Source organism: Rhinolophus sinicus, chromosome 15, assembly GCF_057876585.1.
Source record: "Rhinolophus sinicus isolate RSI-liver-muscle chromosome 15, RSI-T2T, whole genome shotgun sequence".
Lineage (NCBI taxonomy): Eukaryota > Metazoa > Chordata > Mammalia > Chiroptera > Rhinolophidae > Rhinolophus > Rhinolophus sinicus.
The window spans coordinates 49,111,863-49,139,113 of record NC_142515.1 but is presented as its reverse complement, the minus strand read 5'-3'; the positions used below and the strand labels follow the sequence as shown (position 1 = coordinate 49,139,113).

Sequence of the window (27,251 nt, the reverse complement as noted above, 5' to 3'; positions counted from 1 at the left end):
CTCCTGCTCTGCTCTAGTTCCTTTCTTTCTCTCATTCCCAAGCCAGCCTGCTCCCCCAAGAAACAGGCTTGCAGACGACTTGTGGAACCTGAAGAAATAGAAAGGACTTGCTCATGTCAGGCGATTAAGAATGGGGGAGGGGGAGAACGACAGAACCGGAGGGTTACCTTTTGAAACAACAGCTTCAAAATACACAACTACCCAGAACAAACCAGGACAAAGAAACACCACATTCTGCTGACTAAACCTTCAGAGTTCTACTGGTGTTAGTAACAAATAACCCTATGAAAGTGGAGGGGCTGGTGTCCCCACTCTGGATGAGGCCCTGGGCAGGACGGCTACTTTCTGCGCCTCCGCCCACTCTCCACCCTCTCCGCCTGCTCCTTGGCTGTGTTCGGGTCACAGGGACTGGGAGGAGATGGAAGGGAGAGAGGAGAGAATTTACCTCCCGCAGGTCACAGCAGGTAGGCTGGGCCCCAGCCTCCACCCCTTGAGGCCTGGGGTGGAATGGCCTATTACTAGTTCTGAGATATAATACATAACCCCTGAGAGTTCCTACACCCACTTTTCAAATATCCTCAAGTTACCCATTTTGAGTACACTCCGTCCTGCCAAGACCCTAATACAGACACTTCGTTATACACCCAGGTATTTATTACACCATTGAAACAATGACCACGATGTAAACATCAACATTACAAGACCCAGCGCTGACATACAGGCAGCCTCTCTGGAGTCCGAGTTTAGGGAATAAGGTTTCCTGGAAGGCTCGTCTTTCTGGGGTTCCCAGTCTGATGGATAGGTGCTCTCTCACCCACAGAACGCAGGGCACAGGCTTGGGGCTTGGGGCTTGGGCCTGAGGACTGGTCACCCCAGTGGGCCTTCCATTCCAGGGAGACCCCTCTGGTCAGGGAGAGGTAAGCATTCTCACGTCTTGCTGTCAGCTGGAAGGCAAAGGCGGGTTTTGGCACTCACCTCTTAACTGAGTCGAATACTGGCAACACAGGCCCCAAGGGGCTATAAAGGAAGGCGGAATGTAACCATCAGCTAGGAAAGTGATACCCCACTTTGTGACTGTGTAACTGTGTCTAATTCAGATGTCTTTTGGTCTTCACAAGTCTTAGGAGTGTTCTGTTAAAGTATCTGGAATGTCTCTGCCTCGCATGGGGACGGCTCGGGTCAGCAGCTCCCTAGGGAGAGATGAGGCCCCGGTGTGCTCTGCTCTCTGCACCGAGCCCCACGCCAGCCCTCTCGGCACATCCTGCCCATCTCACCATGCTCCCAACCATGGCGCAGCTCGGACACTCTTGCCATCGGCCCTTCTAGATGAGGTGCACGAGCAGGGCTGAGCAGGCTGAGCCAAGTACTAAGCCCACGCACATGTAAAAGGACATCACCACTCCCGTGGCCTCAGCCAGTTCCCTGGACACAATCTTGGGCCCGTAGATGAGGGCCAGGGTGCTGAGGTAGCCGTTGCTGAGCCCCAGCAGGGAGCTGAACAGCATGGGGTAGACATCGGACAGGAAGACCACGGTCTGCAGGTAGACACGGGGCTGGTAGTTGCAGAACACGAAGAGGGGGACAAAGCCAGTCCGGAGCAGGACCAGCCCGGGGAGCACCTTACTTCTGGGCCCTGGCACCTGGATCCAGGCTGTGATCTGCCGGCCACACAGGTCGGCAAAGTTGAACAGGAGAAAGGCAGTGAGGGGGACGAAAAACTTGGTCGACCACGGTGAGCCTGAGCCCTTGTCAAGAGACTCGATGTTGGTGGAGATGGCGGGGAAGATGATGCTGCTGATGAAGAAGAGATAGATGATGCAGAAGCCCAGGCCGGCCGTCTTCTTCAGGATGGGGCGGAGGGGTGGTGTCATGGAGTCGCTGGACTCAGGGACCACCAAAGGGGTTCTGAGAGAGTCCTGGGGCGTCTCCTCTTCACCAGAAAACACATGGGACGGCCAAACAGGCCTCATGTAGTACCTGCAGAAGGACAGGCTTACAGTCAGAGGGCTCCAGAAAGAAAAGTTGGGGTTTCCAAGGACAAGGGAGGGGACTTTTAGCCCCAGCATGTGAAGCCCCGCCCCTGATGGCCTGCAGCCCCCGGATGCGCTTAGGTGACATGTGCAGCCGGGTGCCAGGGGGAGGATAGCACAGTCCCTGGTCTGCCTGCCCTGGTGCTGCCTGAAAGGCTGGACTCCAACCTGTTGTTCAGTGATGGTGGTCGTACCCTGAGCAGGGAGCGAGAAAACCAGCTCTGACCACTATACGGCGAGCCTGGGTTCCAGTCTGTGTTTGTTTTGTTTGGGGGAGAGGGGTGGTGGACATAAAATAGCATTCTGAAATACAAATTTTTAAAATTATAGAAGTAACACATGCTTGATACAATGAACCCAAAGAATATGGAAGAGAAATGATATAGAACGAGAACTCTCTCCTCTGGTCTCACTCCTTACATGCGTCTATGGTTAAAAATCTGATGTATATTGGTCCATGCACATGCAAACACCCCGCCCCCACCCCTACCCCCAGTTACATTTCTTAAGCAAAAATGGCATCAAACATATATACCATTGTAAAACTTTCTGTAACAGTATAATTTCTAAATTCATAAATTATAAATACATCATAACTATTATACATAAATGCATACACACAATTGTCTCAAAAGTATCGTGTAACCATGCTTTCACATGGGACACAGGGCTCTGTCTCTCTGTTGCACTGCTGCATATCATTTCACTGTATGAATATACAATTTAACTACTCCCCTACTGACAGACATTTAGGTTAGCTCCATTTTTCTCTACTACAAATAAAGGTGCAATGAATATCCCTATACATAAATCCTTGCACACATAGACTAGTATTTCAGTAGGGTAGATTTCTAGGAGAGGAACTGCTGGATCAAAAGGTTTATACCTTTAAATTTTTGATAGATATTAATTAATGAATTGCTCTCCAAACAGAAGGACTAATTTATTTCTACTCTATATGACCCACCCACCATAACTAAAGTAACCCGTGCTTTTAATCTCTGTGAGAGCACCTGTTTATTTCTGACCACGGGATTGCAGATTGGTGCAGCCACTATGGAAATCAATATGGAGGTATCTCAAAAATCTGAAAATGGAACTACCTTATAACCCAGCAATTCCACTCCTAGCTATCTATCCAGAGAAATCCAAAACTCTAACTCAAAAAAATTTATGCACCCCTATGTTTATTGCAGCACTATACACAATAGCCAAGACATGGAAACAACTGAAATGCCCATCGGTAGACAAGTGCATTAAGAAACTGTGGTACATTTATACAATGGAGTATTACGCAGCCATAAAGAAGAATGAAATCTTACCATTTGCAACGACATGGATAGACCTAGAGAACATTATGCTAAGTGAAATAAGTTAGACAGAGAAAGACGAATACCACATGATCTCACTTATATGCGGAATCTAAAGAATAGAATAAATGAATGAACTAATCACAAACAGCCTCAGAGACATAGAGGAAAAACTGAGGGTTGCTAGATGGGGGGGAGGATAAGGCAGAAGGTGAGGGGATTAGAAAGCACAGTCGGTAACCACAAGATGGCCATGGGGATATGAAAGTCAATTTGGGGAATGTAATCAATAATGTAAAGATTTTGTAGGATATTTGATGGACACTTGTCCCATTAGGGAGACCACCTCAGGGATGATGTAGATGCCTGATCACTGCACTGTACACCTGAAGCGGAAGCTGAACAATAATGAATGTCAACTGCAATTTTATATATATATATAGTTACAAGAAGCGGAGTACAGCATTAGGAATAGAGACAGTGGAAATGTAATGGCTGTGTGCGATGTCAGAGGGGTAGTAGATGGGGAGAGAGGGGTTATCACTTTGTGAGGGATATAAATGATAAAATGATAAATGTCTAACTATTACATTGTTTTGTATACCTGAAACTAATAAAAAAAAGAAAAAAGAAAAAAAAAACTGACCACAATTTACAATCATTGTGTTAAGTTTACTGGTTGATCATCTGTCTCCTTTAATAGAAGACAGCTCCCTGGGGCAAGAACCACATTTGGCTGTTTCCAGTTAAATCTCCAGGCATAGAGTAGCCCTTCAAAACATAATTATTGAAAGAACTGATAAGCCTGTAAGCGTCTTTCCCTCCATATTCTCAATATGGAATATTATCAATCTTTTCAATTTTTGCTACTCTGACCAAGGTAGAAAAGGCTTGGGTCACTATGCCTTGCTGTGTGACCCTGCCTGAGTCATTCAACCTCTCTGGGCCTTGGGTATCTGAAAACCAGGAGACATGGGCTAACTGTAGTAAGATACCTCAAATAGAAGGCTTGGTGTGGGCTGAGCGTAAGAGAACAGGAGCTTGGTAATGGCTGGGTTCTGGTTTCAGTCCTGCTTCTGCCTCTCCGTGTGACCTTAGGCCAAGTATGCCCTCCTTTTGGCCTCAGTTTCCTCCTCTGTAAATGGAAGGGTTCTGCAACCATGAGCTTTTGAGATCCCTGCCAGACCTCCCATCCTAAAAGCCTACAGATAACCAGCGGGGTGGTGGGAAGATTCCTCCCCAGAATCATATTTCCATGTGAGGCTGAGCAGGGTGCTTCGGCCTTGAACCCTGTCTTGTTTCACAATCGCTATTTAAAGAAACAAATATTCTTACTTCCCCCTCTCTCAGTGTCAAGTCCTTGCCTTAAGTCTGCTCTCAGGAAGCTCCCCACCAAGTTCCTCTGGCCAAAGCTCTTCCTCACAAGTTCTTCCAAGTCTCACTGTCTCATCTCACCCTACTATGGTTACCAGCTTCCAACACTGCACGAGGCTCAGTTCCCCCAGGGGGAACAGGGCAGCCCAGCCCAGCCATCCTGGTGCAGCACCTGTGGGTTCCCTTTTAGGTAAGATTTAGTCAGAGCAGCCCCAAGAGCACAGCTCTCTCTAAAGCTCCATGCTCAGCTGAGTTTCTATAAACCCAAGTCTTCACCGAAGTATTAATCAGCAAAGAAATAGAAGCTTCCACAGACAGCATAGCTCTGGGGGTTCTCTGTCTCACGTGCTCAGCTGGGAAGGATTTTGGTTTGTTCAAGTGAGACTGGAATCCAGGGGGACCAACTGTCCTGGTTTGCCTGTGACTGTCCTGGTTTTAGCACCGAAAGCCCTTTGTCCTGGGAACGCCTTCAATCCCAGGCAAACAGAAGGCTGGCCACCCCACTGGAAAGAGACCCATTCAAAGCACTCTGAAACAGGACCCGGAGAGACAGCAGAAGAAGTGGCAGGAACGTCCTGCCTTCTGTTCATTAAGTGACTCAAGAAAACTTAATCAACAGTGACAAGGAGCCAGGCAGTGTATGGGGTGCTGGGGGGACAGTGAGCCAGCCAGAGCCCCCCACCCACCCGGGATTCACAGGGACACTGTCATGGAGCACAACTGGGCAATCTCTGATGGTGGCCCTGAAGGGGCAGGGGAGGGGATGGGCAGGCTCATGGGTCTGTAGCTGCCTGGGATACTGGGGTCCACAGTTTCAAGTCACTCAGGCCCCTTTTATCCTCCTGAGGCCACTGAGGCTGAAGGTGTAACAATCCCCTAACTGGGAAAGTAACCTGCCCCGGTGGAATTGGGGTTCTGCTGATTAGCAAGGTGACTCTCTCACCGGGACAAGGTGCCAGGGGGAATGACCCATGAGGATAGACCCTCACAGTCACAAGCCAGGGGTGCAATGGGATGTGCTGGAAAGGGTGCAGCTCTGGGGACAGCTCTGGATTCAAATCCCTGCCTGCAACTCACCAGGTGGGCAACCTGAGCATGTCTGTTAACTCTCCAAAGCCTCAGTTTCCTCATCTGTAAAATGGGAAAATACAGTAACAACTGTGCACGGTTGTCATGGATAACAAACAAAAACAATGTATACATGAGTGGCTTAGCTCAGTGCCAGCATCTCAAATGGGTTCCTGTGGAGAAGGGCGGAGCCAGGACCCGCCCCTCCCCAGCTCTGCTGGCCCCCACACTGTGGGACCACAGGCCAATCACCTGGCCTTCTCCGTCTCAGTTTCTTCACCTATAAAATGGAGAACATAACTCCTGCCTTTCTTACATCCAATAGCATAATGGATATGAAAATACATTGAGAACAAAATGCAAGGAAAAGTCAAGTGTTGTTTTCAAAAGAGTAACAGGAAGCAAGAAAGAAAAAGAAATGAGACAGAGAAAGCAAGAGAGAGACAAAGGCAGGAAAAGAGGTCCCACAGGGTGGGGAGAGGGCCCGAGAGACCGTGGTTGAAAAAACAGGTTGCGAGTTGGGTTTGAATCCCGACTTGCTGTGGGACCCAGGCAAGCCACTCAACCTCTCTGCGCCAGGTTTCCTCATATGCGAGTGGTAACAATCATGACAAATCACAGCGCTACAACCTCCGAGGAACAGTCGTGAGCATTAAATGAGCAAAGATCCATGAAGGCAGTTGGAGCACAATGTAAGCACAGCGGAGGTGCTCAGGGAATGGAGCTATTAATTCATTATTCATATCCCTCAGGTCCCACTACCACCACCTGCCCTCCCTGTCCGAAAATCTGCGGACTCCAGTTGCTTGGGGGTCCAGCACAAAGCCAACCTCTCAAAAAAACTTTGGCCGATGCATTGAGCAACTACTATGAACCAGGCACAGTTTAAGGCACCAGGATACAGCAGTGAACAAAATCCACATAATTTCTGCCCTCGGGGAGCTCACACTCCAGTGGGGAGATGGGCAGTAAACAAGGAAACAAACACACCATCTAATTAGATGACAGAAGAATGCCACTAAATAACATAAAGAGGTAACCACACATAAAACAAGAATAAACCGAGAGGGGGCCTCACCTGGCGTACTCCAGCCGGGGCAGCAGCAGGTAGAGCCCAACACAGAGTCCGAGGAAGACGTCTGCAGTCAGGAAGAAGGCCAGGGCACTGTCTGTCACGTCACTGGCCAACACCAGGTCCACCAGGGAGGCCACAGCACTGATGGTGCCGCCCATGGCTCCTCCTGCGGAGAAAACAGGACACCACGGCAAAGGTCAGGGGTGGGTCCATCTTCCCTGTGTCTCAGGCCCGCCCCCTCTCTGCTCGGGTTTAACAGAACCAAGACAAAAATTCTCCCTGCTGAGAAAAATGCTGCAGTTCTCACAGGGTCCTGGAGCCTTGGCAAACATGGAGGGGTTCTGCTGCCGTGAGCTCTCTAAGAGGGTATCGGTTTTCATGTCCCGGGCCCAGGTTCTCTCTGATGGGCTTTGAAGAGGCTGCTGTCAGAGGTGGCAAATGGCCGCCAATGTTCTGCCTGATCCCTGATTTCACCTCCCACCCCTGACCCTCCATCTCTCTCTATTGTCCTGCTGGTGGAGTCAGAAATTTCAGATTCAAGGGGCGGGACATCTCAGAGAGTTCCTCCTCTCCCATGTCCATGGCTCAAACCCTCCACCAACCAAACCAGGGAAGAGGCTAAAGGAATGTCCTAGCACAGGCTCTCCTGCTGCCTCCGAACCAGGCTATCGGATCTGAAGAGTCCTTACCGGTGACAAAGTCCCTGTGCCACCCACCCAGGAGCTCACAGCACTTACCTTATACCTCATGGCAGCAGTGGTCGCATACACGTGTGAACACACATGTGCACGCACACACATACATGCCCACACACAACACACACATACGCTATACACACAATCACATGCACACGTACACTGTCATACATGTACATCCACACATACACGTCAGTCACACATATACCCACTCACACCCACTCATATATACTGACACACATATGCTATCACACACTTACACACATACACACTCACATGCATGTAACCGCCTCACTACAGGGAATATTCTCTGTTGACATGTGACCATGTGATACCACACCTTTCACTGCTCCTAACAAAGAAACGGATCCAGGGGTCCAAGAACCAAACAGATGTATGTCTGACCCTTGACTCTGCCCCTTGCTCACTGGGACCTGGGGGCGAATGTGACTGATTGGAGCCATCGTTTGCTCATCTGTAAAATGGGGATGATGTTCGGAAAGGGCCCAGCAGTTAGCAAATTTTCAACAAATGCCAGTTCCCTTCTTTGCCACAATCACACAGCTGCTTTTGGGAGAGGAGACGTGTCTTGCTTTTCTGTTGAACCCTTCCAACCATGGGTAGCCACTTGTGCTAGCCCAGAGTCAGCAGTTACATGTGTTGTATGTGTGAGCAGATCATTTACTCCTCTCTGCCTCCATTTATTTGCCTGGAAAATGGGGCTAATACTCATCCTATCATCGCATGAGACCGTAGTTAGGGGGAAGTGGGACAGTGAGTGGGAAAAGCGCTGAATACACAGACACAACCATTAGTATCAGGATGGTGTCTGGGGACTAGGCTGGATTGATTGGCTGAATGAATGAATTGCGATTCTCAAGAAAGCAAGAAGTGGCTGACGGCACACAGCAAGTGGCAAACTGTTCCGTGTGGGCGTGAAGTGCTTTGTCATTATTTTGTTAGGTAGCTCTGAGCAGGCACCACTTTTCTGCCCGTTGATGCACGGAGCAAAAGTGGGAGAGGGACGGTTCCAGCCTTCATCCCCCATGATGTCTGCCATCACTGCGTCACCCCCACTCTGCCCGATAGCTCTGTGGCTCTGCAGCGAATGGCTCGTGGCCCTGATGGATGAGCCTTTCTCCCCAGCCTTGTCAATATGAGCTCTATTAGCCAGCGGTTGGAATTTGAGGGGAAGGCAAAGAAATATAAGTTAGCATAGTGATTAAGAACACAGACTCAAGAGCCAGAACATCTGAATCCAATCCTGGCTCTACCACTTCTGGCTGTGTGACCTTCAGCAAGTTACTTAACCTCTCTGTGCCTCTGTTTCCTCATCTGTAAAATGGGGATGTTAATAATACTCACCTCTTCGGGCTGTTGCAAAGATTAAAAGGATTATTATGTGTAAAGTGCTCAGAACAGTGCCTGGCAGAGAGATGTGCCATATAAATCCTCTCAGATTCCCAGTTAGGTCCTTGGCTATTTCTGTCCTTCCTACATCAAAGCAGCAGCAACAGGGTAAACCCTGCCAAGAGGCTGCCAACTTCTGAGAAGCTGTAATCCCCACCTGGGCATTTTGTAAGAACTGGGGTTAAACTCGGTAAGACATTCTCCGGCTGCCTCGAGGAAGAGCTCTAACATCACTGCCTATTGATTTTCCTCTCTCTTCTCAACTTGTAGAGAATTTACAATATTATCATCAACAACAAACCAGGCCTCCGGGAGCTCATCCTTCATGACTCCCTACTTTTATCTCATCAGTTATGGAAATACATGCAAATGAGGGGTTTAAAAAAACACCAGCACAAAATGAATGAATTGTTCCTCAGATGCCAACACAGGCAGAATTCACAGATGGGCAGATCTGGACGGAAAACAACGGGGGCTGGGGAGGTGGCACGGGGGCCTCTGGGAGAGTGGGACACCTCGGACTTTCCAGGGTGATGGGTGCCCATGGCCTCACGCAGTGATAACAGTGGCTGAGGGCCGAGGGCAGTTAATAGACATGTGAGTACTGGATTTCAACAGTTTTTCACAAGTTCACGGGAGAGTCCCCTTCCCTAGAAGATTCACAGGTGGCCAGATGAACCTGACTAGCCCTTTGCCAACATAAAAGGTGTATTTGGGCACTGGCCCCTGAAGAGTTAACCAGCAAAGCTGATGTTACATTGAAAAATATAGCCTCTAACAGGATGGAGGGAGATGAGGGGAAAAAGCTTCTCTCTAAGACCAGGGTGACAGAAGGGATGAGAGCCAGCATTTGGTGGCCATTTCCTTCTTGGAGCATTGCTAGGGCATACGATTGTATACAGGAACCTTAGCGGGGGCTCCATTTTTTAAATTTTATTTCAGGCCCAAGGGTTCCCCAGGATAGAGACAGAAGCCTAATCTTCTATCAAAAATGGCAGACAGAGTTGAGGTCACATCTGAACTCGGATCTGCTGACAGTAACTGCTTCTAGAGCTGTGCTGAGAAGGATTTAGAGGCTCAGGAGGAAAGATATAGATCTATTAGCGATGTCTGGCACTGGCGTGGGAGTGGAAATATATTCTTGTCAGGGTATTTGTCATCCCCGCCTCACACTACCTGGCATTATGCACGAATGGGCACACACACAGCAGATTCATTGTGAAATTCTTCTCAAGTGGGCAAATGCTCACAGCACTCCTATACCGGACAGGGACGTGCGGAGATGCCGAACAGAGCAGCTGAGCCCGCGGTCTTGCTTTAAAGGGTGGTGGTCTCCTGGGAAAGCACAGAGTCTTACGGACCCAGCTCCTTTTTATCCTGTTGGGACATCTGGGTAAAAACAGAACTGCTAAGGGCTACACAACAGGCTTAGGTTCAGATTCAAAATGTCAGCTGAGGGGGCTGGCCCAAGTCACACCTCAGCACGCCCATAAAATGCCAAAGTTCAGGGTAGCGGAGGCAATTGCTAGGCTGTCAGCTCCTGAGAGGCTGTGTCGTTCACCTTTGTGTTCCCGGCACACAGCTGGTCTTCTATAAAATTAGAAAGGAAGACAAGACAAAAGGGAGGAAAGAAGGAAAAGAGGAAAACGGTAAGGGAAAGGAAAAATGAAGGGAAGGGGACAGGAGCAGGGAAAGGGGGAGAAAAGGGGAAGGAGAGAAAAGAATGCTGTGTCAGGAAAGGCTGCTGGTAGCCAGAATGTTTTCCAAAGTGGCCGTAACTCTGTCCCCCCTCCCACCTGTCCTTCCTGCAGTAGGACTGTCATACTCTCCCACTGAGACGTGTGGGTCAGTGTTTTCTCCTCTTGAACCCTATGTGGGCTTGTGGCTATGGTGGAAGGGACCCTAATGGCTAAGTCATAAAAGGAAGACTTCCACCTGAGTCTCTTGGGATCCTTGCTCTTGCAACCCAGACACCCTGCCATGGGGAAACCCAAACGGCCATGGTAGGGTCCAGGTGGAGAGGAACCCTGGCTGCATTTCCAGCCAGTGGCTGACCCAGCCCTGGGTGAACTAGCCAACAGCCAGCACCAACGTGCCAGCCAGCAAGCACGCCATCTAGAAAGTAGATCCCCTGGTCCCCATTGAGCTATCTCGGTTGACACTGTGTGGAGCAGAGGAAAGCTGTCTCCATGAACTCCTGCCCAAATCGCAGGTTTGTGAGCAGAAAGAAACAACTGTTACTGCTCTAAGTTCTGGGGTGCTTTGTTACATAATGGTAGCTAATGGAAACACACGTAACCCTTCATTCCTTTCCTGGAAGGGCGGCCACAGGCTCGCCTCTGGCTCCTTCACACGCCCCCAGTGAACAGATCTGGCCGGCTGCCTGGACCCCAGCTCCTACCTGATATCAGCGCTTGGGAATTCCTCATAGGGAAGGAGCCGGTCATGCCAAAGACACTGCTATTGAAGACGATGGAGGTGCCACTGAGGATCGCCATGCAGGTGATGGTGACAGCGAAGAAGCCACGGGTCCAGGATGAGGTGTCCACCTTCACCAGCACGGTCATCACCACGAAGATGGCCAGCATGACACTCAGCGAGGCCAGCACACGGACATGAACTGGAACTCTAGGGCAAGGATGCCAGAAGTGGTTAGGGATCCCCGGGGGGGTCCATGTTGGGCTGGGGGTGCTGAACGCTCTTAAGGGAAGCGGCAGGTAAGCTCCGTGGGTGGGACTATCCACTCTGCAGTCAAGAGGCCTGGGTCTGCATCCTGCCCTTCCTGGCTCACTAGTTGTGTGGCCTTGGAAGAGTGACTCAGTCGCTCTGGTTTCAGCTTCTGTATCTGCACGACCGGGAGGAGACGGGATCTGCCCGAGCAGTGGCCGTGAGGCTCTCCAGAGGGGAGAAGGTGTAGTGCCGGGAACAGTGTCCGCTCAGGGGAAATGGTCAGCAGACACTGTTGGTCTTTGTCTTGCTGTGAGGTTCAAGGACAGAACATGAGGGCTCTTGAGGAGAGCCCCCTCACCCCTCCTCCTGCCACAGGGCTGAGCTCCTGCTGGCTTTGTCCAGTGTTTAAACAGAGCAACCACCACTGGGCTTCCTTCCCCAGTGGAGTATTTAGCAGTGGAGGTGGGGGTGGGGGGGGCGAGGAAAGAGAACAGAAGAAAAACAGCAGCAGCATAGCAAACACTCAGTACTTAATTTGTGCTAGGTACTCATCTATGCGTTTCCTATATGCTGACTTGTTGAATTCACACACCGGCTCTATTGATAGGTATTCTGACCTATCCCACATGTACAGATAAGGACACCAAGGTTAGAGAGGCTAAGCAACTTGCTCAAGGTCACTCGGCCGCGAACCCGGGAGGTCTGGCTGCAGCCTGTGCTCTCAGAATGACTCTAGTGCCTCCTCTGGAATGAAGGAAATACAGGTGGTCTAGACAAGGGCCAGGGCAGGATTCTCCTGGGATGGTGTTGTCTGTCATGGGCAGCAGCCGATGCCAAGCTCGTGTAGCCCAGGGCCAGCTCCACCTCCCACCCCAGCACTAGACTCTATGCCCCTCCCAGCCCCCAACCTGCCCAGACACCGCCCTGCAGGGAGAAGCAGGGAAGGCTGGCTCTCTGAGACACAGTGAATTTTTATTTCAAGGAGAGAGAACATCATCAAAAGAGGCTGTTTAAATCATCAGATTAGATTAAGCTTTTAACTGGATTGGGTTTGAAGTTAATTTTTTTTGTTAACCAGTGGGTGGGAGCTGGGAGAAAAGCCAGGTTAGTTATACACAATTTTTGGGGGGTATAAGAAAAAGAAAGACTTGAAAGATAGGAAAAATGTATATGTACATAAATAGGGTGAAATGATGAGAATAAAAAGCATAAAAAGCAAGAAAGGATATTTCTCAAAGTGCTTTTGTGGCCCCGGGCTAATCTGAGTTTCCTTCTGCTCTGGCTGAAGGAAGCAGGTGCTGCCTCTGCTCTGTAAGGAGAAGGAAGCCCAAGAAAGTGAAGAGATGGTTCAAGGTCATGGTGTGAGTCCGTGGGGAGCCGGGATGAGAACCCAGGTCTGCTGAGCCCAACCCATGGCTGTCTGCTAACAGGCATCCTCTCTGCTGTGTTCATTCCACAAGTATGTACTGGGCAACTGCTGTGTGTCAAGCGCTTTCTGGATGCCCGGGACACAGGAGACACATGGGGCAGGCATCTTGCTCTAGTGTGCAAAGCGCTTCATCAAAAGGGCCACAGCACATCTGGGGACATCCAAGGGGCACAAAACCCACCCTGAGAAGTTGCACAGGCTTTTTCTGGAGGTGATACCTGAGCTGGGGCACAAGGTGTATCTGGCTGTGAGAGAGAGCGTGGCACATCCAGGGAACCCACGTGGCCTCTGGCTGCAGGTGAGACTGAGAGCAGAGGAGGCTGGAGAGAATGAAGCCCATCCTGGGGGGCCCTGTCCAGGACAGGGTAAGTGCCAGGACTTGATGCCCAGGGTGGGGCATGGAGTGGTCGTGCAGTCTTTGTCTGCCAGCATCCCTCCCCACAAGAACATGCCTTCTTCTACGCCAAGTTGTCCTGGGGAGGTGTCTGGCCAGCCACAAATGATGGGTAAACGATCAGAGTATCCCAGAGTATGCCAGCCACTGGGTTGTGTCCGGGATTCACACATGAGCCAGGCAGGGCCAGTGAGTCCTTCCTGGGACTGAAAGGCAGACAGAAGATCCCTCTTGGCTGTGTCTGTCGGGGCTGCTGGCTGTCTGGGCTGCGGGCTGCCACCTGGCCAGCTGCATGGGGGAGAGGACACCTTCTGGATGAAGCCCAGCAGACATAGGCAGGGCCAGGGGAGGGCTCAAGAGCTCTCTGGACATTTGCAATCCCCTAGACCCAGCAGTGCCAGAAGGCAGACCTTACTTTCACTATCCAGGTAAAGAATGAGAAAATCCTTTTTGTGTCCCCATCGTTTGTTACCGAGAGTGCTACCTATAATAACACAAAAAGGCACGTCAGGGTTTCGAGCTGGGGACCTACAAGCTGTGGGTGCCCTACCAATGTGCCCTCCCTTTTACTAGGCGTCAGGCTGCAAGTGACAGGTAATTAACACCTCCTAAGACCAACCTTCCACCAGTGCCTGGGACTGGGGAGATAAATAGCCCAGCTACCGCCCTCTTGGGTGTATGTTCCACAGTGGACCCCAGAGTTCCTCGGGCAGGTCAAGCTCAGTCACCCTCTGTGGGTACTAGCTGCACAAAGCATTCTTTATTGGCTGCCTTCCTTCCCTGGTCTCCCTGCCCTACTCTGCTTTCACCTCCCAAATAAACTCTTCACACTGGAATCCTTGTTCCTGTGTCTGTTTCTGGGGAACCCGACACTAAGACACACCTTCCCAGGGTCTGCAGGAATCTAGGCCTGGGAAGAAGCTGGTGGGCAGCCAATGGAGCCCCTGACCCCTGAGGTCCCCAGCTGTCTATGTAAGTGCCCACCGGGTGCCCTGGAGACTGGTGGCCAGACCTCACCTCTGCTCAGGGTTATCTTACACACTCAGCCCTGCCACACTGCACCCCCACCCGTTTCCAGAAGCTGGAGCTGTCCCACCTGCTCCCAAAATAAGAGCCAGCAGGGTCACAGAGCCTGAGACAGGCCCTGCCTCGCTCTGCCGCCAGCTCACTGTGTGACCTCGGGCAAACATTCAACCTTTCTGGGTCTCAGTTCCTTATCTTGAAAAAGAAGCGAGACAAGATAACATTCAGGACCCTTCCAACTGATGGCTTTAAAACTGAAGACATTCAAGTGGAGAGGAGGCTGGGGACAAACGCCCCCAAGTTTTAACAGTTCTTAGGGAAAGAAGGCACAGGACCCACAAGATATAAGGACAGGGCCTGTCTAGTTCGCGTCCCCAGGGCTGGCACAGGGCCTGGTAGGCACCCGGTAACCATCTGCTGGATGCACAGGTTGACGGGCCAGGAGATCAGCAGTGCAGCGGTGGCTTTCGCACTGAGCCTCCCAGCCACTCTGCTTCCACCCCCTCAGCACGGCAAGGATACAGCTGTGAGCACGGGCAGCGCGACCAGCCAGCCTTGGGAACGGCCTCTGCCTCTAACCACCTCCTCACAGACACTGCTGAAAAAGTCCAGCCCAGGAATGCTGCTAGCCTCGCAGCATCTCCCCTGGGCCTGTCATCACAAGGTAATTAGTTGCTTGAACAGGAAGGTTGCTTTGGAAAGAGGTGGGGGGCTTCTTACCCAGCCCCCAGAGCTGGAGACAAGGGAAGAGTAGGGGATGAGAAGGTGAATGGCACGCGCATTACTAAAGCCATGCAGTTCCCAACCTGTCTCTGCTCCCCCATAAGGCCCCTCACCTGCACAGGTCTGCTCCTCACCAGCAAATCGCAGGCTGCATCACCCATTCTCCTCTGAGAGGGTCCTCCACGGCCCCCCCATCTCGCCTGGGGCTGTTTTCAATGCTCATAAAGCTTTAGGAAAGGCACGCATGCAAGCCCGCCCCACCTGCACTATTGGGGACACACTGGCTTTACTCTGCCTCTCCCACCCCCAGGCAGGGAATGGTGACACTGCGGGGATTTTAGGGCAAGTCTAGACAAGTGCTGCCCTGGTGTTGGTGGTTCTGCTCTGGGACAGAGGAAGGCCAAGGTGACTGCTCCAGCCCCGGTACCCTGGGCAGGTCACACTGATGTGAGATTCTTGGAGAGGGCTGCCAGCTGTGCCCAGGCTGCCAGCTCCTCCCACTCTCCCTGCTTGTGAAGGCTCAGGGCCCCAGGGGACTGATTTCTTCATATGTCTCCCAGATGTAAATCCTCCTCATAAGTATTTATGATGCCGCAGATTTAACATAATAAAACACTTGGCGATTATGGATGAGCCAGTCAGAGAAAGCCAGGGTTCTCCAGGAGGCGAGAAAAGGAGACATTTCAATTTCGTACATTAAATAAAAAGAGCTTAGCCCCAAACCGTCTTTCCACGGAGGCCTGGGAGCACGTCTCACATTGCTCTCGCTCCTCTCCTGGAGCCAGGAAAGGGCAAGGGCAGGCCTGGGGTGGGCTGGCCCCTTCTGGAGGGTGCCCTGTAATGCTCAGCCCTTAGAGCCAGCTCACCACCCAACCTGGTGGGGGTGCTGCCTAGGTGGCCCATGACCCCCACTGTAGACACACCCAGACCTTCCTAACCACCTCCTTCCTTCTAGCCGTGAGAAGCCAGGGTAGAGATGGGCTTAGTGAAGGTCTGCAGTGTGGCTCTGGCTGCAGGGAGGGGCCGGCAATGCTGAGGAACTAGGAGGCAGGGGGCCCAAGCACAGATGTGGGGGAGAAGGGTCCCATTTCCAATCCTGGCTTCACCCTCTTATGGGCCATGTGGCCTCTGTGAGCCTGTTTTCCCACCTGTAAAACAAAGAAATGTTTCCTGCTCTAGGCTGTTGCAAGGATTAGCGAGAACACCTCTAAAGAATATGGATGCTCAGGAGTGCTAATTACTCCTACTCAAGATTATTCTCCCAGGTCCCTGACTGGACCTTCCCTGCCACAGCTGACCCCGGTCCCAGACTGGCTGCCAACCTGCTGAACCTCCAACCACAGTGCCAGGAGGCAGTGCCAGGTAAGATGCCAGCTCAGGCCACCCCTTATTGGCTCTGTGGTCTTGGGCACATCTCCGGATGTCCACTTGGAAAATGGGTAATGTCAACTCCTTCCTGGGTTGCTGTGCACCCTAAATGATATAACAAGGGGGGCACCAGGAGTCACCCACTTGTTATGGTTCAGAGAGTGACTCCAGATCTAAAAGGGGGCAGGAGCTCTCATTAATGGGAGCCTGGGCTAACCCAGCTGGACAAACCCGTCCCCATGGCCAGCCGGTGGAGGGGGCAGAGAGGATCACGAGAGGCCTGGAGAGGAGAGAGGGCAGTGAGAGGCCAAGGGACTCCCCACATGGCTCTGTCACGTCTTCCTGTCGTCCTCTTCCATCCCCTTCCTCGCCTCATGCCTTCTCTTTTGAGTCACGACCAGGATCCCAGCTCTGCCCTCCAGGGGCTGACAGTGCCAAGGGGACACCTGGCTCTGCTCCTGCCTCCATTCCTCCACCTCCTCCAGGGCTGGGGTCTCTGGAGGCTACACCCCACCTGCTAGGACACGGAAAACAGCTCCATGGGCTGAGGGAGGCATGAGGAAGCAGGTTAAATGCCCTCAGGCCATCTGAGCACCGTCCTCCTCCTCGCTTTCCCAGCCTGCACTTTGGTCTTAAGATGAGTGCAAATTCTTCAACATTCTTCCCATCAGAAGTGGGGTCTATATGCCCTTGAAACCGAGGAGGCTTTGTGACTGCCTTGACCAGTCGAATACAGCAGAAGTGTCACCGTATGACTGCAGAGACTAGGTTACAAAACCCACATAGCTTCTGCCTTGTCTCTTGGAATACTTGTTCTTCAGTCATGATATGAAAAGTCCTAGTACCTGAGGCCAACATATGAGAGACCATGGGGACAGATGAGACAGACAGAGGGAAAGATGCCGGAGGAGGCCCAGCAGTTCAGGCCCTAGATGTCTGCAACCACATGAGAGACACCAAGCCAGAGCTGCTAACTGAGTCTGCTGACTCCCAGAATCATGAGACACTAATTACTGTTATTGTTGTAAGCCACTATGCTTTGGGATCATTTCTGTGCAACAACAGATAATTGGCATAGCCCCATAGTATATTATGTTTGGAAAGACTGGTCTACCCAGGCTTACTTAGTACATATGAGGCACATGTGCTGCCCTCTTTAATACTGTGCTCAGAGCAGACATCATTAATCGATCACAGCACACACCCTGAGGCCAGACCTGTCTTAGAATCCTGTTCAACCAGAAATCCAGGCAGTCACTACAAATTGAACAGAGTTAGGTAAAACTCAGATTTGCCATCAGAGATCTAAGGTTTCAGTAGGCTGTGCCCAAGAAAAGTCCAAGCTTCTGAATAATAAAGCAGCCACTGTTATCACCTAGAGGTAGCTTAGGGGAAATGCAGGCAAAGGAGCTAGGGCTGTTGTCCTTGCAAACCTAAATAGAGAATAGACGACCAGAGCCACCCAGTGGGGTCTAAGTGCCATGTTAGTTTGCCTGGCTGTGTCCTAACTCGTTCCTTCTTCCGTGGTGCATCCAGATGGAGGCTCTCTCCCAGCCCTTCCTTCATTAACACAGTGTTAGAAGTTCCACGGTCGACACACAAGCTGGTGTTACCAGCTTAGCACTGTGACCCATTCCCACAGAGCCAGAGCAGGACTTGTGGGATGCCAGGCTCTTCGCTTCCTACTATTCTCTGAAATGCCTGGAAGACCAGCTTTCGTAAGCCTTGCTTCCTGGTCCCACCCCGCCATCCACGTGGTGTCTCCTGGCTGCAAAGCCTGCAGCCCAGGCAGCTATTGACAGACAGGCTCCCCTCTCCCCCCAGAGGAATGCGGAAGACACATTTCCCCACATGCTGCTTGCTGGCTGCTGACACAATGTCAGAGAGTGTGGCTAGAAAGTGCAAGTCCAGCTCCCTGACTGGGCATTCCATTGGCAAGGCCTCCAGGTAACTGATCTGACCTCTCAATCTTCACGGAGGAGTCCGAGCTGCCTGCCTTGCACTTTGGTGGCCACCATTAAATAAGCAGGCAGCAAAGCAGCAGCCGGGGGAAAAAAGAGGAGTGGGACAGGGTGGAAGTGAAGGTCAGGCCCGAGGCAGGAAAGTGGCCTACCTGTTGATAAGCAGGAAGTTCGCCACGAGGCACAGCACGGAGGGCACGGTGGAGGCGATGGAAAGGTAGCTCTCAAAGTAGTTCTGTAAGCACATAAGCGAGGAGGGCCCTGAGGTCACTCGGGATGGAGGAGAGCGCCCCCACCCGAGCACAGAGACAGGGCCCTTCTTGGTGGGTCTTCTCCCCGCTGTCTTCAGATACCTCCCAGTGATGAGTCAGTCTACTCCAGGACGGCATGGTCCTGCCACATGTCCAGCCTAAGATCAGTGACTCGGTCACTCAACAGACACCAGTATGAGCTGTGTTAACTGCTAGGAACATAACGAAGGAAAAGACATTGTCCTTGCCCTCAGAGAGGTCCCCAAGGCTCTGAAGCCCATGCTCCCTCCTAATCTACCTGCTCCCGCTGAGGGAGAGGCAATGGGAACAGGACTCAATGTGTGCCTACAAAGAAAATTTTCCCCTATCAGTCTTCTTAGCCCATTGTCAAATTTCAGAATTATCCAGATGGGTTTTGTTATGACTCAACCACATTCTCACTTTCTTGCAAACAAGTGAGGCCTCTTAGGAATACACCAAGCCCTGATTCCTGCAGGGAAACTTTGTTCTGACTCTGGATTGGCTTCCTCAATAGAGTTGCTACCCAAGGTCAAAGCCACTTTAGGAAGTGGCTCCTACACTGGCCAAGATGAGGGAAAAGGGCACTTTCCTGGAAGTAGTTTAGGGGTATCAGAGACAAAGAGTACATTAGGCCACAGACAAGACGAAGAAGTCCTCATGATAATGTGCTGGAACTTACAGTGAAGGAAGCTGTGTGACAATGGACGTGTTTTTCACAACTCAGAGAACCGTCTACTCATTAGGGTGGATTTTACTGTGTGTACCTTATATTTCAATATACCTGTCTTAAAAAAAAAAGAAGAACTGGACGGGGTTGACAGATCTTGGCTTTGGTCACTGCATGTCAAGCCATGGACCCCGGGTCAGTCATGATACGTTCTCAGCTGTGATAATGGCTCACATGTATTAAGCACTGAGTGTGTACCAAGGGCTTTATATAAATGATAGTGCTTATCCTAAGAAATAAAAAAGAAGCTGAGAATATTGTACTTTGGAAAGCTTATGCAACTGGACTGAACGGAGGAAATAGGCTCAGTTACAAATGTGCTGAGCTCAAAGAACAACTGTGCAAAACCCTTGCCGGCGTGCAAAGAACTCGGACAACTGTGGGGATCACGAGAGTCTAAGACCTGCTTCCTGCCCTTTAAGAGTGGAGGGTACCCCGCGTGTAAGACAAACTGTGAAGGTTTTTGTAACTTCTCCAAACGCCACAGGAAGAGATGTCAGAATGCTATGACTTTTTTTTTTTTTGTCCCAAATCAGAAATAGGAGCAGTGAGTTCTAAGGGGGTTCCAGGTAGGGGAGTGGGGCGAATGGGGCTGAATCCTTGAGAGAACAGGAATGAGTGTGGGTTTGGGGAAAAGTCCAAGAGGAGGGGATTTGAGTCAAACCTTGAAAAAGAGGGTCCGATCTCTCCTTTCTGAGAGAGTTTGATTGCAATGTGGAGGCCTAGAGAGAAAGATGTCATAATGGGCTCCTCTCGTCTGAAGCACAAACCATTCCGCAGTCCCGGTTTAAGCCTGCAGAGTGCTTTGTGGTCTTTGAAATCTCTACCCTGAATGTAAGGTCATGGCGGCCTTGCAATTAAAATGATAATCACCGCTCATGTGGTCCATCAACCATGAGCCTTAGAAATAGCCTTCCTCCTTTGAGGTGTCACCTCATTGTTCCTGCCCTGATGGGCTCAGTAGAGCCTGGACTGGTCTGAGGCACTCAGTCAATTATATCTTGACACAGTTGTTGGGTCTACGTGAGGCCAGGCGGGCGCCAGGCGGGAGCCATGAGGGCCCCCAGGAACAGAGAGCTGCAGGTGGGGGCCGAGACGGCGCCCCATCCAGGACTCCAGTGAAGCCCCTTTCATTCAGTGGCTGCTCATTCCAGGGCAAGTCCACGCAGGACGACCACGGGGGATGCGGAACCTCTGTTTTTTGAGCAGGCTCAGGTTCCCTGAGGGTCTCAGGAATGAGGGTTTCCTAGGTAATTGAATGCTCTGGTTTGTCGCTACTTAAACAGAAAATTGTTCTGTTAATGTTGGAGAGCTTTTTAAATATTGACAACTGGGTGAGGCTATGGCTCCCTTTCTGGTGACTGAGCCCATTTCTCTGCTTTACAAAAAGCATGGCGGTGTGTGGGGGGGTGTGGAATGGACTTGACCTGCACCATCTTTCTAGGTACAGATCAGGGGCTGCAGACGGTGATGTGGGTTGACGCTGTACATCCCATGGAGTTTTTTGATTTTTTTTTTAACCAAATTCCTGACATACACATGTGGTGGTTTTTACTAATTATTTGCTGCTTTTGCGTATAGAGTTCTAGCAAAATGAGGTGTGATGGGCAGATTCTCCTAAGGTGGCCCCATGATCCTAGACTCCTGTGTTTCCATCCTGTGTGATCCCTTGCATGGAACGTGGGTGGAATCTGTGACTAGCTTACAAGCAAGAGGATACAGCAAAGCTGGCAGGTGCACATGGTGATGTGTCTGGGACTACGTCACACTTATCTTGCTGGACTCTTTTTCTCCTTTGATGTCTTAGGAGAGGCAAGTGGCTGGGCCAACGAACCCCACGTGGCAAGGACTGCAGGTGACCCCGAGTTGCTGACAGTGGTTTCTGGCCAACACCAAGCAAGAAACTGAGGCTCAGTCCAACGACTGCAAGGAATTGACTTCTGCCAACAACCCGTCATCCTGGACGTGATTCTTCTCCAGTCGAACCTCCAATGGGACCACAGCCCTGGCCAGCCCCTTAATGGCGGCCATGCGAGACCCTGAGCCAAGGACCCCGCTAAGCTGTGCCTAGACTCGTGGCGTCCAGCTACTGTGAGATAATAAACGTGTTCTTCTAAGCCACTAAATTTGTAGTATTTTGTTAACCACCAATAGATTCCTAATTAATGAGGGTTTCCAATAGCCAAGTTCCTACTAACCAGGGTTTTTCTGAGTGCTGCAGCCTTCCTGTTGCAATGGAAATCCAGTTCCTCAACAAAAACCGGGACAACAGAGCAAGATCTTTGACTCAACCGCCTGCCAGACATGAAAACTAATGTGTCTACCCATGAGGTGTACAGAGGTTATGCTTGCTGACCCCATCTTTCCCTTAGCTTTTCCTCATCAAATCCGGTGCTGAAATTGGGATCATTTTTGCAAGTGGCATACTTACACTGCTTTCAAAGAACTGGACTTAGTTACGTGCCACCCCAGAGCTGCTCATCTTGCCTGCCCCTCAGGCCATGTGCCTTGCTACTTGGTCTCATGGCCACAAAGCCACTGCCACCAGAGAGATGAGACACCTGTGCCCGCGCACTGCTGGGCTGTCCCCTCAGAGGCTCTTGCTCCCTGGGGGGCTGGGGGAGGGGCCAAGTAACATTCTCTGTAGGGTGGGGAGGCAGAACTTTGACGGATGAGAGGCAAGAGAAGGGCAGGAGATGAGAGAACTTGCTTGCCTTTCCTCTCCCCCAACCAACTGTTCTGAAATGTGGTGGGTCCATGTGGTGTCTCTGAAGACAGCCCCTGTGTCTGAGCAGGCAGCTGTGTGTGGTTGCAACGCTGTGGCCAGCCCAGAAATATCGTAGTCTGTATTTGTTCTCTTCCATCCCTGCCTCACTTCCCTTTTCCTGCACTCTTACTTCCCTAAGCCTGCACTCCCTGAGAGAGCGTTGGCACACAAGGTGTTACCTCAGTCTCTTTGGTAAGAAACATTCTACACTGAAGGGCCTCCATTCAATTCTTGATTACGCACTTTGCAGATCTGCAGCTGGCATTTCCTTCCTGGGTTCATCTCATTTTCTTCCAAGGGTGTTGGGGCTACCTTCTCCCGTTTTACACAAGGAAACATTAAGACATTTGAATACTGGTTCAAACTCATTGCAATTAGAATGGTAATGGAACTGCCCCCTCTAAAACAATCTATACCTTCCACCCCGTAGGGTGAGTTTATGTAACAGTGTTTTGGGATAATTCATGCCATAGTTCACCGTCACATGGGCCTGATTCCTGAGAGCTCCCTCAAAAGGCGCTGTTATTATCCCACCAGGCTCCCTACATGGTTGACAAACATGGCCTCTACCTCCAGAGGTGAACCCAAGGCCCCCAAGGCGAGCTCTGGCCACGGAGGAGTAGAGGAATGAGAAGGCCACCAGGGCAATGGCACTGGGCCACCTTGTATGACAGCGGAGGCTGTGTTCCGCACAACCCCAGGGGGCCTGCCCTATAGATTGCAATATGAATGGAGCCCCTCAGAGTTGTGCAACATGGCAGCCCTGCTTACACAGCCCATAGAAAACCTACAGCCCTGGGGGTCACTCTGGGCTTTCGTAACTGGAAGACCGTCTGAGATTCCGCTAGAAGGCAGAGCAGGACATTATGAGATGAGGAGGCCTCCCCGGGCTGGCGTCTCTGCCTCAGCAGGGAGACCCAGAGGCTGGCAACCCCATGTCCCTCAGCCCAGCTGGGTGGCCACTGTCCATCCAAATCAGCATCCCATCTCGTTTTAGCCCATCTTTTATTTACTGAGGATGTGGCAAGCCCCTGCCTGCCCAACACCATGCTGGTGTTTGGTGTACGAAATAGAAAAGGCAAAGTGCCCAGTGCCCCCAGGGAGCACGTGGTGTGGTGGGAACCTCCAATGGATACAAGGTGCGATAGAAGGGGGGGAGGTGGGGGCTGGGGACGCCCCACGGGAGTTCTCTGAGAGACTGGAGGAAGTGTGCCAGGCAGACTGGGAGGTGGGGTGCTGGTGGAGAGAGAAATAGCATTCCAAGAGGAGGGAACCGCATATGCCCAGGCACGGAGAGATGCTTCTTTGTCATTTAGGAGTCCAACCCAAGTTTATTTGTTGGAACAAACTCCCTAATGCTTTCCTCAGCATCATTAGGAATCTGCTGAGCTGAGACAAACTGCACTGTTGTCCGTCCACTCAATCCAAACACTCAGGGGAAGAGACAGGAAAAGAGCGGTGGCACCCACCTTGCTCCCTCAGGGTGCTAATTAGAGACTGTGGCCCCATGAGTCACTATTCTGAATTTTCCAACCCAATGTGAGGTGAGGCCCAGCTCTGAGGAACAAAGAGAAAAACTGCTCCTCGAAAGTCTCATTTAATCTCCCTGCCCTCCACTATCTCCCCTGTTCTCTGCGACTACCTGGGGCTCAGGAGAGCTCAGCACTTGGCTTCTAGCAGCAGTAGGTCATCAAAGGTCATCCTGGGCACCTGTGAGGTAACCCAAGTACAGAAATGGAAGCCCCACAGAGTTCCAGGTAACTGACATTTGAACAAAGCCGCTTACATGTTGCTTGCACAGACCTCAGGGCATTTGCTCTTCACACAGCCTGTAAGAGGAAGGCAGAGCTGGATTGCTCCCATTTTACAGATAAGAAACCTGAGGCTCACAGAGGTAGATGATTGCACAGAGGGGCACACCTGGCAAGTTCTGGGGGCAGAATCTTCTAATGCAGGGCGGGGCAGGGCAGGGCGGGGCGGGGCAGGGCAGGGCAGGGCAAGGCAGGGCAGGGATGGGGTGGAGAGGTATTTATCATCTTGCCACCAACTACTCTAGCCGAGGCAGCCTTCCTCACAGACACACAAGCCCAAACACTGTCACCGGGATTGCACCATGTCACTTGGATGCCCAGTGGCTGGGACTGCCAGCCCACATGCCTTCCCAGCAGTGAGTGGGGACCAGTTTGAGGGGTGTGAGGTTCCATTAGGATGGCGTCTTCCCTCTGCCCTAGGCCTTAAGAACAGGGGACCTGGCCAAACCAGCAAATGATGGGGTTTTGCTCGCCTCTGCCTGTTAACTCTCTCTTCTCCTTAAACCCCACTGTCCATTCCCCTGAGCATTTCCACAGGCCTGTGGATCTGAATTGTATTAAAAGGGAAAAAAAAGATTAAGAGAAAAGCCCTCACTTCTGTCAGCCGCCCAAAATGGATGGACACGGTCCACTGATAAGGACAGACCATGTTAAAGAGGATATTATAGCTGGGAAGCACCAGGCAGGCTTCTAGCTTCTCTTTGGATTGTGCAAACCCAGCAAAGCCCCCCAGGTTGAGTGGAGGGGGGCTCAAAACCCAGCCTGTGGCCAGAGCCTGGCCCAGGGGCACCTGGTGCCAGAGGCCCCGCCAAGTGCCAGAGAGGAGTGGAGAAGCTGCTTGTGGCCTGAGCACAGGGCACGTGATTCACTGCACTAGAAATGAGAAAATTCATTTTCATCAGTTATACTCTGGCCCAGTTTGTGAACACCAGGAAAGGGGAGAGACGCTCTTCAAACACAATTTAAAAACCCACCGGAGCCAGCTGGCCAAATGTGAGGCCCATTTTATGACAGGGAACATTTCCTCTCCTCTGCCATGCTGAGAGGCTCCGTGCTAAGCATCTCTTCTGGAAGAATTTAATTCTGGGCTCAGAGTCCAGGTAAAGAGGTTTCTTCGGGCAGGGAGGCCCCAAAATGAGCCTGTTTATCTCTGGCAGGCCCTGGTTAAGCTTCTTCTCCCCTGAATGCCATTTGGGCACTTTGAAATAAGTGCAGGAAATTAGTCACGAGTTGTGGCAGATGAGCTCGGTGCCCGGGCGCCTGGCAGCTTCGGCGAGGCAGCTTTGTGCAGCCCCCACATCAAGAGCGAGGCAGCAGAGGCAGCCGGGCTCCTGCAGGGTGAGAGAAAAAGCGATTCAAGCCTGGGGGTGGCAGCTCAAGGCAGCAAAGCGTTACCTGGATCACAGGGGCATGAAATTAGCAGCAGCGAGCAGGCTGAAGCCAGTAATAGTTTGCCATTGCAAACTTGCTGCTCTCGGAGAGCCAAGTTCTGTGGCCTGGGATGTCGCAGGGGAGGCACCCTCACCCTGGCATGGGCCGAAGTCCTTCCTGGGCAGGCTAAGAAGTGAGAAGGCGGCAGGTGTCCCCACAAAAGCTGCAGCTGGCATCCTATCTGCAGGTTCCTAGGCCCCATGTTTGGGGCACTGGCCCAGGAAAGCTAATGGTGTGTGGCTGGGGGCATGGATGAGTGGAGAGGGCCACTGGGCAGCGTGGCAGGGGCAGTGCCTGTCCCAGGGGCCATGCAGGTAAGGGAAACAGGATCCAGATCAACCTAGGTGTGACAGGGTGGCCAGGGGCCCAAGAGCAGAACAAAGCCAGGGTGAGAATCAGATAAGGCCTGGCAAGGAGCTGGCCAGACAGACCCAGCCACTCTCAGGACGGAGCCCCCATCAGCCTTCTGATGCTTGGTGATCTTCAGGCCCAGAATGCCTGGGGCCTCTCTAATTCTTGCTCTTTAAAAGCTTGGATGGGATGGTGGGCTGACCCCCCGCGACTAGACTGAGAAAGGCAACTGGACTTGGAGCTGAGCTGCGCCCTCCGCAACTAAGATTGAAGGACAACAAATTGACTTGGAGCTGATGGGTCCTGGGAAAAACACACTGTTCCCCAACAAAGTCCTGGAAATACACACTGTTCCCCTTCCCCGATAAAATCGTGTTTTTTTTTTTAAATAATAAATAAAAGCAAGCTTGGAGTTCCTCCCCAGCCGCGGTCCTTTTTCACGTCTCCTTTGGAATCCCCACCAGAGGATAAGCAGAGTTCCTGAGGTTTTCTGAAATAAGCCTCCCCACATCCCCTCTCCTCTGTGTAAAGCTTCTGGGGGCACTTCTCTCCTCTTGGCAAGAAGGTGCTCTTCCAACACCTAAGCTGCCTTCTGAGAGACATGCACGATGAATTCTCAGCTTCCCTGCCTGCATCTTCTCTCTCTCCTTCACTGCTGCTCCTTCCTTCTCTTCTGGCTAAGGGGCTCGCTCAGGTCTTCCTTGGGCAAAGAAAAAAGTCCTTTGACTTTGCTGCCTCCGGTCCCTCCTTCCCTTTGCAGCCATGCCCGCCCTCCTCCCTCCTAAGGACGTACCCCTCCTCGGCGGCTCTGGGGAACACTCCTTCAAAGGGTCCTCTTTGCAGCCCACCCATCACTGAAGCCTGGTCAGCCTTCACGCTCCTGACACCACATGCCACCCCGACTATAACGGGTTGAATAGTGTCTCCCCAAAATTCATGTCTGCCTAGCACCTCAGAATGTAACCTCCTCTGGAAATAGGGTCTTTGCAGATTTAATTAGCTAAGTTAAGCTGAGGTCACAGTGGATCAGGGTGAGTCCTAAATCCAATGACCGGTATCCTTATAAGGAGAGTGGACACAGAGGCAGAGACTGGAGTTTTGCTGCCACAAGCCAAGGATGCTGAGGATGCTGGGAGACCTGGAAACAGGGACGGTTCTTCCTAGCGTCTTTGGGGAGTGGAGCACGGTCCTGCTGGCCCCCTGAGCTTGGACTTCTAGCCTCCAGAACTGTGAGAATACAATCCCTGCTGTTCTAGGCCACCCAGGTTGAGGTGCCATTATGGCAGCCACAGGGAACCACATCACACCTTCCCTCCCACTTGGACATAACGTCCTACCTCCCCACCCCTCTCCTCAGCAGCT

The 27,251-nt window shown here is 51.6% G+C and overlaps 1 protein-coding gene across 1 annotated transcript in view; it reads right to left on the bottom strand.

Moving 5' to 3' along the window:
* Nucleotides 1–632: 632 nt before the first annotated feature.
* SLC29A3 (solute carrier family 29 member 3) overlaps nt 633–27,251 on the bottom strand; it is a 42,542-nt gene continuing 15,923 nt past the window's right edge. Inside the window, exons 3-6 of the mRNA XM_019745985.3 lie at nt 18,683–18,765; nt 11,364–11,590; nt 6,861–7,023; nt 633–1,977 (exon numbers count right to left, since the gene is read on the bottom strand). Coding sequence (XP_019601544.3) covers nt 1,323–1,977; nt 6,861–7,023; nt 11,364–11,590; nt 18,683–18,765 — 1,128 coding nt within the window. The 3' untranslated portion in view covers nt 633–1,322. The remainder of the gene's footprint in view (nt 1,978–6,860; nt 7,024–11,363; nt 11,591–18,682; nt 18,766–27,251) is intronic.